The 11,834-nt window shown below is 37.4% G+C and overlaps 1 protein-coding gene across 3 annotated transcripts; it reads right to left on the minus strand.

The window, feature by feature from the left end:
- Window positions 1-659: 659 nt before the first annotated feature.
- Window positions 660-11,462, minus strand: LOC143857567 (polyphosphatidylinositol phosphatase). 3 transcript variants are annotated; one of them, XM_077368046.1, is made up of 8 exons: window positions 11,351-11,462; window positions 11,149-11,271; window positions 10,682-10,899; window positions 7,370-7,513; window positions 6,545-6,762; window positions 6,203-6,461; window positions 1,550-1,629; window positions 1,059-1,187 (listed from the first exon to the last, which is right to left on the minus strand). In XM_077368046.1, the coding sequence occupies exons 1-7, from the start codon at window positions 11,421-11,423 to the stop codon at window positions 1,585-1,587; spliced, it is 1,080 nt and encodes a 359-aa protein (XP_077224161.1). In that variant the 5' UTR covers window positions 11,424-11,462; the 3' UTR covers window positions 1,059-1,187; window positions 1,550-1,584. The 3 variants fall into 3 exon arrangements, with proteins under 3 accessions (XP_077224158.1, XP_077224165.1, XP_077224161.1); XM_077368043.1 differs by lacking the exon at window positions 1,550-1,629 and having other exon boundaries at window positions 660-1,187; XM_077368050.1 differs by lacking the exons at window positions 1,550-1,629; window positions 11,149-11,271 and having other exon boundaries at window positions 660-1,187; window positions 10,682-10,779; window positions 11,351-11,444.
- Window positions 11,463-11,834: the final 372 nt, after the last annotated feature.

Genomic DNA, 11,834 nt, shown 5'->3' on the forward strand with positions numbered 1-11,834 from the left:
CTCTCAACCATATTCATGCTTGGTATGAATATGAGGAGGCCTAGGCCACGTTTGGATTTTGAGATGTGAGTCCAAAACTGATTATTGGACTCAAAATTAGACATAAATTGGAGTCCAATGATCCATTTTGGACTCACAATTGGTTATCATAATCCAAAACAAACAGGACCCTAGTAAACAAAGTGTTCTCAAGCCAGAATCAGCTATCCTGAACTTGGAAAAAAAGGCTCAAATTTGGTATTGACACCCATTTCATTCAATCTGCTCACACTGAAACCTAACTCAAAAGACTCACATTTGCAAGCAGATTATATCCTTACTGTTTTTTTTTTTAATATTCATAACTATGCAAGCAGATTTTAGAGTTTATTGCAAAAGGTAAACAATGAAAAATTAGGTTATGTGAGTGACACCCTTAAATAGTCCTATTTATATATGATTTTAAGGTGATGTAGGGCGTGTTTTAAAGCAACAAACAGAAGAGAATTGCTTGTAGCGACTCTGCTTTGCACAGAGAATTCATCACAAATCAATGCCAAATGCCTCTCAAGAGTTGAAAATTTACAGAAATGGGTGGAATGGCTCCAATTTGCCCAGCAACATTCTCCATATTTTTTCATTCTCCACAACTAAAAAAGCCAGAGAAGGGTTCAAGAATGTGCCAAGTTGTATTTTAGATCATAATTAAGTTCCAAAAGAAAGTTGCCCACATTCAATTCAATGCACTACATGTGAAGTTCTGAAAACAAATGACAAGAGAATATAAAAGAAGTCAGAAGTCTGTAACTGTTTCAAATTGCATTAGGACAAAGCTTATTTCTTTTTTTTTCAGACAAGAATATCTAACTAAACTATTTCTTGTTTTACAAATCTGGTGCCTGGATTTTCAACAAAATTTGCTCATTTCTTATCAAAATAATGTAGAGGATACAGATACTGAACTAACTGCAATATAATATGTACGAAGACGGCAGCAAGTAAGGCGAAGAAAACAATTCCAAGGACTAAAATTGGTTTTAGAATAAAAGCGTCTGAGCAACCAAGGAGCCTGGGACCTAGAAATCGTATTTTGTTCTCCCACTTTTTAAGACGAGGCACAACATATCAGAAAAGTCAGATGAGGAGGAATTGAAGTTGTTCCAAGATTCGAGCATTAGTCGTTTCCTTGATCCCTTGAAATGAACAACCTGTACTCAAAGTAATACCACCATAATAAACATAAGGATCAAGAATGTATAATGAATTAGATGAGATGTTAAAATGATGTCACCAGTTCACCGCCTACCTTTCTATAATATAATCTACTAGGGTTTCACACTACTGAGTCTTGAGACAGGTAAAACAGAATTACTCAACTCACGCCAATTGTAAAGTATGAAACAAATGTCAATATATTAAACTCTCTGAAAGATCCTAAAAAGTGACAAATTCTTAGCAACAATTTGTAACTCTTGTTTTCACGCATGGAGGAGAAAGAGATTTGGACACATACAAATCCTCACTTTTGCAAACCCAAGTAAAAAAATTGTTGGAAAGGTGTAGACAATACCCCAGGTGCAACCTAGGATACTAGGCGTGCGCCACCTAGGTGTGTGTGCCTGTGTCAACCACCTGAAAAACCTTGAGGAGCTGCATACAACACTTTAGATCACAGAAAATTCAGGGAAAATCAAGCATGAAATAAAAGAGATCACAAGAAAAGGGATAAAGATGATAAGTATAAATAGAAAAACACGGAATCACTTCAAAGAACTACATATAAGACTCTAACCAATCCTATAACCTAAATCTCACTAATTGAAGTTTAGTAAACAAACATTTCCTAAAACGGTTAAAGCTAACTCTAAAATAGAATCATAAGTGTCTGTCATTGAACTTTAGGCGACTTGCTGAGGCCAAAAACAACAGAATCAGGACAAGTTTTTCTTAACAGTTTTTATTTTATTTTTTAACCCGGAACAGATTGCGGCCCCGGGGAGGACCTCAAAATATTATATAGAATTTGCAAAATTACAAGAAGAGGGCTAATTGACTCGCCTCTAAATCAGAAACCAAAAGGGGAAAAACCAAAAACAACACATTCCCTTAATACCGCCCACCACCTAGGTCATCCTCGACCGGAGATTTGGAAGACCTAAGGCATCACATCTTGCAGCCCCACGGGCCGTGGTTGGCATTTCTGACCAGCCTTGATAAATTCGGTTCGATTTGGTAATAACAGCTTCATTTACGAGAGTGTCCGCAACTTTATTGCCTTCTCTGAATTGGTGTTGATGGGAGAGGCAAAGTTGATCCATGAGTAACATCATTTCCGTCCAGAAAGAGGAGATGGACCACGGGTAGCTCTCTTTCTTTGAAATGAGATCCATCAACACCTTGCTATCCGATTCTACAATGAGGTTCACTATCCGATTCAACACTCTCTTTCGCAATAGTTGTAGCTCTAAAAAAGATCATAGAAATGAGGTGTGGAATGTTTAAAATGGAACATAAGGCGTGCAGCCAGTTATCCATCGCGGGATTGCATGCATCACTTAAAGGATGCCATTTTCTGACTGCATACGTTCTGTTTTATTGGGAGAAATCTCATCCTAGATTCTTATGCTTTAACCAGTTTTGATCCAAGAGGTCTAACTTTGATGAATTTTTTGAAGGTATTGGGGAGATCATTTCCAACGGATAAAATACTTTTTGAGTACAGAATCATAAACTTTCACAAGCTTCTCATTCATCATTTTCAAAATTCATCTCTCATGAACCCACCAGAACATTGTCTTCTTTGTTAGAGTGTTAGGAAAATCAAGAAACTCAATTTCAAAGGTCTCGCCTCCTTTGATAATTCCAATCAATATTTTTAATTTCCAGAGCTTTGAATCTTTGGTCTTGTTTTGTGGAACAAACGAACTATAAGAACATCGATTCTTCTCCATCACCAATTCATTCTCAATTGATCCAATCAGAACAACCACCATCCTTTAGAACTCCTTTCCGTTTGGATATACCTCAAATATAGGCCTTCCATTGAATTCTGATTTGTAATCCTGATCAAAATTTCAATCACAAAAGCCATTGAAACTATTGATCATAAGATTCATCTTGATTAAGAACCCAATCTTGAAAGCCATCTCGATCTCAATATTAAAATCCATCTCGATTACAATTATAGTCAAAATCCATCATCAGCCAAATCCCATGGAGAGTGGATTCGATATCAGATCTACAAGCATCACTAATATATATAAAGTGTTTGAGTTAATCTAGCTTCAATTAAACTCTAGGACCACTTGCTCCACTTACTAATTTATAATCGATTGGTGCCGGTAGCCTCTTAGCGATATCATTGACTCCTCAAAACTACTCCTTTAGTACCAAACGGTCCTAACATCAATTCATTTAACAAATTATGGGACTAGATAAAAATCAAATATAAACTAGAAGACAATATCAAATTATAAAGATGATAACCAATCATCAAGCACGAGCCAAGGCCCTAAATCTTCAATTTCATGAAGAAAGTATCAAGAGAACATACTAATCCCCTCAAACAAACTATAAGTTTAACAATTTTATTTGAAAGATAATGAATTTATTGATATGGCGAGACATCCCACTAATGCAAAACAGCAGAAACGCCAATCCCATATTTGTGAGCAGTAATTACACACTCCCCCCAACCCAGGAATCTAAAATCCCATGACCCTTTACCATAGAAATATCCCACCCCTCTAGATTAGGCCAAAAAAATATAAAAAAACTCTATCTACCGCCTCGGACTCACACCATCAAGTTGGGATAACTCCACCATGCAGCAACAAATCAGCAAAGTATTCGTGATCCCAAACCCAACACAGGCACAGCCTGATCAAGGCAAATAAATTCTCCCATGGCTTCTCAGACAGCTTGCTCAAAAGTTCTACCCTGCACTCTGAATTACTTTAATGGCCATGCCAGCACCACCAAAACTAGTCTTAAATTTGATGAACCTCCTCCAAATGCCCATACCCTCTTTTTTCATTGAAGGACGCTGTTCAAAGATAAAATCAGTAGCAGCTCTACTCGAAAAGACTCCAAACTCATTCGGATTGTTATTTCTAGCTCGGGCCTTAAAGATGACAGCATCATTAACATTGAAAATTCCACTCTGCAGTGAAAGAGCAATTGAGTCTGCATTCTTATATGCTTTTAGAGAGAACCCTCTGATCCGAAATATAATCCAACCACTTCTACACCATGCTGCAAACCTGAAATTTGCTGTCCAACTACCCATTTACTCTCCTCCTCTCCTCTCGCTCTTAATCTTGAGTTGAGAAAATGATATCTACCCCCTCTTTCCCCCCCCCACTCTTTAGCCAATTTATCACCTTGTTCATTAGCAGGTCTTCCCAAGTGATAAATTTGTGGTCCAATTCTTCGAACAGGTTTCCTTACTTCTGAAATGATGTTAGCTATCTACCAAGGACCCTTAGCTTTGTTACTTGCCCAAGCTAGTGCATTTCTTGAGTCTCCTTCAATAATTAAAGGGCCAAGACCAGTGTTTTACTTGCCCAAGCTACTGCATTTCCCATAATAGTGCTTTTATTTCCGCCTCATTGGCATCGCATATTCCAGCCGAACCTGAATATGACATGACTAATTTACTATTCGAGTCGTGAAGGATGCCTCCAATTCCGGACCGTCCTGGGTTGCCTTTGGAACTCTCGTCAAAGTTTAGTTTCAGCTATCCTTCTGGAGTAGGAGACCAATCAGGTGGCACTTTAATCTTCATTTTTGTTTCTTTTATTAATGTCTCCTCCCACATCCTAAGCACATCTCCCACGTTGTAGTTGGGAGTGCGTTTATTATTTCTTCCCCAGAAGACAAGGTCAATTTTGACATCCACCAAGATTTTCCCCCGACTTTTTTTATCTTTAAAAATCTGATTTTTCTCTCCTTCCAAATATGCCAAACTAGAGCAAAAGGGACGAGTCTCCTCATTGCCAATCCCATTTCTCCAAACGATCCACCACTCCAACCTAACAACATATTCTTTATCAATCTTTGAAGCACCCACAAAAGCCCAAAACTCTTAATCGTTGCCGGCATTGTCTGCAAAGTCTATAAAACTCTTAACAAGTCTAGAACCTTAATCTCACCCCTTCATTGTAATCTAGAATGACCATGAAATTCACTAAACAAGCCTTTTCTAAACGTACTAAAGCTAGCTCCAAATGCCAATTAAAAGTCACCGCAGTTTTCCTAACTGACTTTGGGCTACTTTTGAAGCCCAGAACAAAGAAATCTTGAAAATTGTTCGAGATTTCAGAAAGATCTTCAAAATGAAGCACAAAATGCCTAAAACAAGCATTCAAGTGCAAAGGAATACATCTTGGCAGTTTCTGCATCAATTTGAAAGACCCCTGTTTTTATACTACATCGCCTAGTTTGGGGCAATTTTGGTGGCACAAAGATTTTCTTGGGAGGAAAATTGGTTTCCTCAAATCCATTTTCCTACGGCAACCCCTCTGGGAAGATTGATTTCCAAGATTTCAAAGGGAACCAACAGAGGCTCAAATCGGTAGCTACAACTCCATGTTTCTTGGAAATCAATATTCTCCAAGAAAAAAAGAAAAGAAACTCAAGTTCTCTGAATCCAACAAAGCATTGTGTATTGGACTCAACTTCCTTGAGAAAGTACATTCTCGGTACATCAAAATGGAATTCCAGACATGGATTCGATCCTCCATTGATCTGATTTGCAACATGCAAGTCCTCATCATCTCTTGGTTCTTTTACATGTTAAACCTATCTCAATTTTAATTTCATAAACATTGTAAGTGTTTTTAATTAAGCATTTAAGGATGAAAATATTCTCATCAAAAGGAACCCAAAATGACATGCTGAGCTGTATTTTTTTGCTCTAAGGAGAGATTTTCTGAACACAAGGAAATACCCAGACAAAAATTTTGAGAAGTGATTGCATGTAAGAAGGAACAAGAACAATAGCATAAATGGCATCCTCAAAGAAAGTAAAAACAGATGGAACTATGGCAGAAAAAGAAGCAGAAGTTCAATTAACTTGAAAATAACAATTCACACACAAGTTAAAACTTAATAAAGTACCATAGTGATGGGAATCCACCAACTAACAAGAGAAATGCCAGTAGAATGGTAAAAGTTCTTTTAAATATAAAAATGCCTTTGAAATTTTGTATTTACAGTTTACCTTAACATCCAAGGGCATGCCATGGAATTGCCCCGCTCCTTCAGGTGGTGTCCAGTTGTAAACAGCACAAGGTAAAAACAGCACCAATGCTCCATGGATTTCATGCAAAAATGCCTCTGGTCTAGTAAATCTTTTTGCATCAAATGAAGGATGGGATTTTACAACCCAGGCAAGGGCTAACTGATCCCCAAGCATGCGGGAAGCTTTCATATATTTGGAACTGTACACCTCCAGTACTTCTTGCAGAAATCTCTTTGCCCTGTCACCAAAATTTCTATTACCATATTCTGAATCTCTAAATCGAGATACCAAAGTCTAAGAGAAAGAATCTAATATACTGACTTGAGAATTCCATCAGGTGTTCCCCTCACTGCAATAAATCCTGAATTCAAAGGCTGATCTTTATTATTCCGGAAAGTGACGGCTAGATGAAAATTTGGATAGTGATGGAAAATATATCCGAGATCATCAACCACTGCCACGTCTGAATCGGTGAAAATATAATGATTACTATGATTGTTTGTCTTAGAGTGTTCCTTGTACCTTGTTTCTAGGAAGGCCTGCACATAGAAAACCAACATCGAGTAATATAAGCCATTAATAAACCATGTGCACATCAAAAAAATGTGGACAGTAACGTCAAGATTGCATGGTGAACTCCATGCAAAAATGTTTAAAAACTCGCCTGGTCAGCTTGGAACTCAACCTAATCATTTTAGCCTTAACTGAGTTAATGGAGATACAGATATAAACCATTATCTATCATAATCATACAATCAACTCTCACAAAGCCATTATCTATCATGTAGGTGGGACAGACTAATCTTCTAAGTGGTGCACCATCTTGAAGCTATCATATGTCCCAATCAATTAAATTATATTTCATAAAACTGAAAGGAACTATTCAAGAATATGAAACATGAAAGGAGGGGGAATGAGGTTTATTTTATTTTATCTTTTATTTTTTTGAGGGGGAATGAGTTTTGATTGATCCAAGTGAGTACCAGTTTCTCGAATATTTACATATGTAGATAGAGGCACCCATGCATGTTCCGAGACACAAGACTAGCACACCACCAAGAAAGCCTTGTGAAGATATTTTAGTAAAAAAAGGTTAGATTATCAAATGCAGAAATGTATTTATCAATATATGTAGTGTGGTCTTACAATGTATGATTTGATTCTTTGAAGCATCAACCTCCCTCGTGAATAGTCACCTTCAATGGGTAATACACTGACATTATTTCTATGTATTGGAAGTTCAGATGCAGGATCGCTCAAAATGATTATATTGCTTCGGGGCATTGACACCTGCAAAATTCTACATATGAGAAAAATAAGTCAAGCAATCACTGCAGTGGGACCAATTGTAAAGTTCTCTAATACTATTTAGTTTTTATAAACTTCTATCAAGTTCAATGAATCTGCTCATGAATACAGCTTGTATCGTACATTAGAAGGACACCATCTATCAATTGAGAATACAACTACATGAACTAGAATCCGAGCCCCTGCATTCAAAGAAAGACAATTATATAAACATGAAAATGAGCCTATCATTCATCTATATTCTATATGAGATAACTTCTCCACAAAATCTACCCGAAGCCGATATCTATGCCTCACCCAATTATGGGCATCCATATTTTTGTATGTTGCACTTATTTAGTTCCTAGTATAAGTTCGTTATGGTAAAGCAGGGCCTCTTGGCAAGTTTCCTTATGACTCATTCTCTACAACGTCCTCTACTGGAGAATTCCTCATTCTTCGGGATGAACTTGAGTAGGCAATGGGTGTAGTGATCGCTTAGATCAAATATTCCAAGCCGGCTTCCGTGGAAAATTCAGACTATAAGTTCGTTATGGTAAAGCAGGGCTCTTGGCAAGTTTCCTTATGACTCATTCTCTACAATGTCCTCTACTGGAAAATTCCTCATTCTTTGGGATGAAATGGAGTAGGCAATGGGTGTAGTGATCGCTTAGATCAAATATTCCGAGCCGGCTTCCGTGGAAAATTCAAACTTTCTTTTTGATACTGCGATCACATGAAAACAAAAGCTTTGAGGCTCAATAGCTAAATACATGTCAATTGAATCATGAGCAGGGATCATAAAGAGCACACTGCGAGTAGGAAGTGGAATTAATACAATGGATTAATTCCATACCTGGATATATACCCATAGTGGCTTCCATACCTATCACCGGTAGAGCTAACAGCATATCAACCTATGACTAGTAGAACCATACCAAGATCCAGCAGTATACTTTTGCATTTACAGATCTCTTTCGTTATCCTAAACTCTGGGTGACTCATCGTACAGAGCAGATTGAAGGCTTCATTTAGAGGAAGGTTCAAGATCCATACCCGGGCGGGGAAAGGAACAGGGGCTTATCTCACTTTATAGGCTTCCTTTGAATTAGATAAAGAAGCCAGCTCGTACCGAAGTTCAATCAAAGGATATCAGTATGTATGGCAAACTAAAACAGAATCGCATGCGAAGTCATTATCTTCAAATAAATGAAATGAAGCCTGAAAGTAAACTTCAACATTCATCTATCTAGTATTCCTTGGTGTGAAATCAAGGACTTCTTGATGTGAGATCAAGGATTTTTGCACGAAGCAATGTACATATCAATCACTTCTCTCCCCGCTTTCATTCTGCCTTCTATTTCTTGAACTTCTGACGTTAAGCTCACAACTTGACCGACTTTCATTCCCACAGCCTTCAATATATTTTTTTTAACTTTTCAGACCCCTTTTGTTCAAAAATATAAAAAGACCAAATGTCCATATGTTCCAATTTGTCAAATCCACCCCAAATTGAAACCAAATTTTAAAATTAAATTTTTTATTGTTCTTTTGGCCTTATTCAAAGTCTACTGCTACTTTTAATTGATTGCATTAAAGCCTAAATCCCTAAAATCCCCAAATTTTAACTTCCTCTCTTAGAATTTGCCCCAAACAGGTTAACTCCTCCATCTTGGGGTGTTGTTTGTGCTTCATCTGAGGTTGTGGACAGCAAGACTAATCAAGCTTAACAATTTAAATGGGACTCTACTTTTAGAATAGCAATGAAGGTCCCAATCCATTTCTATTGGAGGCTTCTTTGGTGCTCAAAGGTGACAATTGTAGGTTTTAATTTTCTGCAGTTCTTCTGTAATGATCAACTGCTTCTTTGATTGAATGTTGTAGTTCCAGACTTGAAAATTCGGGCGAAATCACGAAATTTCAGCTGAAAACCAGAACAAAAATTAATTAATTTTTACGAAATTTCATCGGAAAAACTATTAATTTTTTTTAAAAGAAAAATTGAATTTCTCGAAATCCGGCCGAAATTTGGGAAATCCGAAATTTCAGATTTTGCGAAATTTCGGTTTCGTTCCCAATCAAATCGGATTTTGGACGAAATTTAAAACCATGGTTCCAGAATGGCATTTGTGTATGATTATCATTGCTCCACTTGTTAGGCATTCCCTTTAAGAGCCTCAAACCATAAGACACAACCTTCTACACTTACCCAATGTTTTATCAATAGTAGGCACTTGTCCTACTTAGGTTCTTAGTGTCAAAAATTGTAGGATTAGTCAACTTGTGACCTGGCATACGCCACAAAGTAAAATTTTATCTACATTTTAAAAGGTATATGTATTAAGCTTCGCGCAGTGTATCACATCTCAGTCATATAACCAAGGTCTCTAAAGAGCACATGATCATATGATAATCAAAGATGAGTTGGTATTCGTTTTTGCATGGTGTATTCATAACCAAATTGCTTCCAGGGTGGAGATGGTGAGCTTTTGTAAAAGGTCTGATCATAATTGATGGACAAAAACTTCCATCAGTTTCAATTTTATCAATTACACGCTTATCAATCTAGCCATAACTCTTATCTTATGCCACCAAATTTAGGTGTCCTTTAAACAGCCTAAACAAAGTTAAAAACAGAAAAAAACTGAAGGTTTGATTAAGCTCAAACTCAAGGAAGAAGCAACAGCTCCTTTAAATTTGTTGGGTGACGGGCGCCTGGTGAGTGGTGTTATTAATACGGTCACAAGCATTGATGGTCCAGAAGAGTGCACATAAATAGTCTAAGGATGTTTTCCCTGTAGATTTTGGTGAAAGTAAGTGCACTTAGGACGATTAAAAAAAAAGTAAGTGCATTTAGGATATATACTTCAAAGTAAAGCAAATGAAAGATTAAAGAAGATTTTCATCAGTTGAAACAGTAAGAAACAAGAAATAATGGCAACCAGTAAGCTGCCATGAAACAATACTATGATAAAAAAAAAACTGGAAATTGTGCTAAGAAGTGGCAAAGCGGAACGTTGCAAAAAATTATTGGGATCACTTACGCAACCCTCTCTTTGATGTGACAGAGGCATTAAAGTAACTTCTACAAGAGAAACATGTTTCTAGTTGGGCCTAAAAAATATGGCATATTTTGTCTAATGATGGGGGCCCTTTCTTTATGTAACGTACCTGAACGAAGTTAATGAAGACATTAAGAATAGCCATTGATCTTCCAGCCTTAGTGTATGAAGTGTTTCCAACAGTCACCATGGCAGATGATTTATCATCTGCGTGAGCAAATAAAGAAATGTTGTAGATTGCAAAAACGGTAACAAAGGAAATGTTGTCCGTGAAATTGAAGGTAAGAGACGAGGTTGTAAAGTGGGTCTTATTTAGAGCTTTAAGGCCTGCAACAATAGAAGAATAAAAAGAAAACATAAGAGAAAACATAGGTTCATAGCCAATAGAATGATACAACCATGCATCGATTGTGGGTTAGCACTAAATAAACCAAAGAACACATATCAATAGAAAATAGAAGATTCAGCATTAGTCATTTGAAAAATCACAACAACAAAGATTCTCGATTAAACTAATAACAGAGATTGGGAATTAGGGCAAAAAGGTGGGATCTTGCTTAAAGAGAAGGGAAATACCTTGGCATTGGAGACGATTGGGCAGACCTTGACCTGTGGCAGGGCCGAGAAACAAATGATCGAATTTCTTGTGGTGGTTTTTGCCTAGGTCTTTTAGATTTGAGTTTTGATGCAACTCTGAGACTGAGAATAGTGGATTTCAGAGAAGATGAAATGAGAAGGTGGATAGAGAAGAGAAGGGGGGGGGTAAATAAAAACTCACCTGAGAGTAGAAGAGGGATTAAAATGAGAGGAAGAAAGAAGAGGAGTCTACGCCATCCTCTCGAAATTCCCATGCCCAAGTGCTACGAGCGAGAGAGAGAGAGGCAGAAAGAAGAGGAGTCTATATTTATAAGAAAGAAAAGGCGATGATTTATTCGCACCCATGTAGGATAATTCACACCCCTTTCACGATAAAGTCCGCCTACAGCGGTGCATGCGTACACAATTGAAAATTAAAGAATAAAGATATGCTAACCGAGAGTGGAACTGAGCCAATACCCTTTTCACACGTTGGCTCAATCACTCTTTTTGGTTTTTACCTTGAGGGAAATGATATCACCACTATCGTATTTTGATGATCACACTCCTCACATTATTAAAAAGTACAGTATGGGCCCTCACCCTAGGATGATCCAAACCGTCTGTAGCCTAAATAGGCTGTGGCCCATCTAATGAACGGTTTGGATCATCCTATGGTTGGCCAT

Source organism: Tasmannia lanceolata, unplaced genomic scaffold, assembly GCF_043159265.1.
Source record: "Tasmannia lanceolata isolate RefF3 unplaced genomic scaffold, GAP_Taslan_0.1 ptg000003l, whole genome shotgun sequence".
In the NCBI taxonomy this organism is placed as follows: Eukaryota; Viridiplantae; Streptophyta; class Magnoliopsida; order Canellales; family Winteraceae; genus Tasmannia; species Tasmannia lanceolata.

What these genes read in the sequence shown, in the direction of transcription:
- LOC143857567 (XM_077368043.1), bottom strand. Translation starts at nt 11,423, where the DNA reads ATGGGAATTTCGAGAGGATGGCGTAGACTCCTCTTCTTTCTTCCTCTC. An exon ending in AATCCCTCTTCTACTCTCAG is followed by an intron (nt 11,272 to 11,350) that starts GTGAGTTTTTAT and finishes CACTATTCTCAG; the next exon opens with TCTCAGAGTTGCATCAAAAC. An exon ending in CAATCGTCTCCAATGCCAAG is followed by an intron (nt 10,900 to 11,148) that starts GTATTTCCCTTC and finishes CTATTGTTGCAG; the next exon opens with GCCTTAAAGCTCTAAATAAG.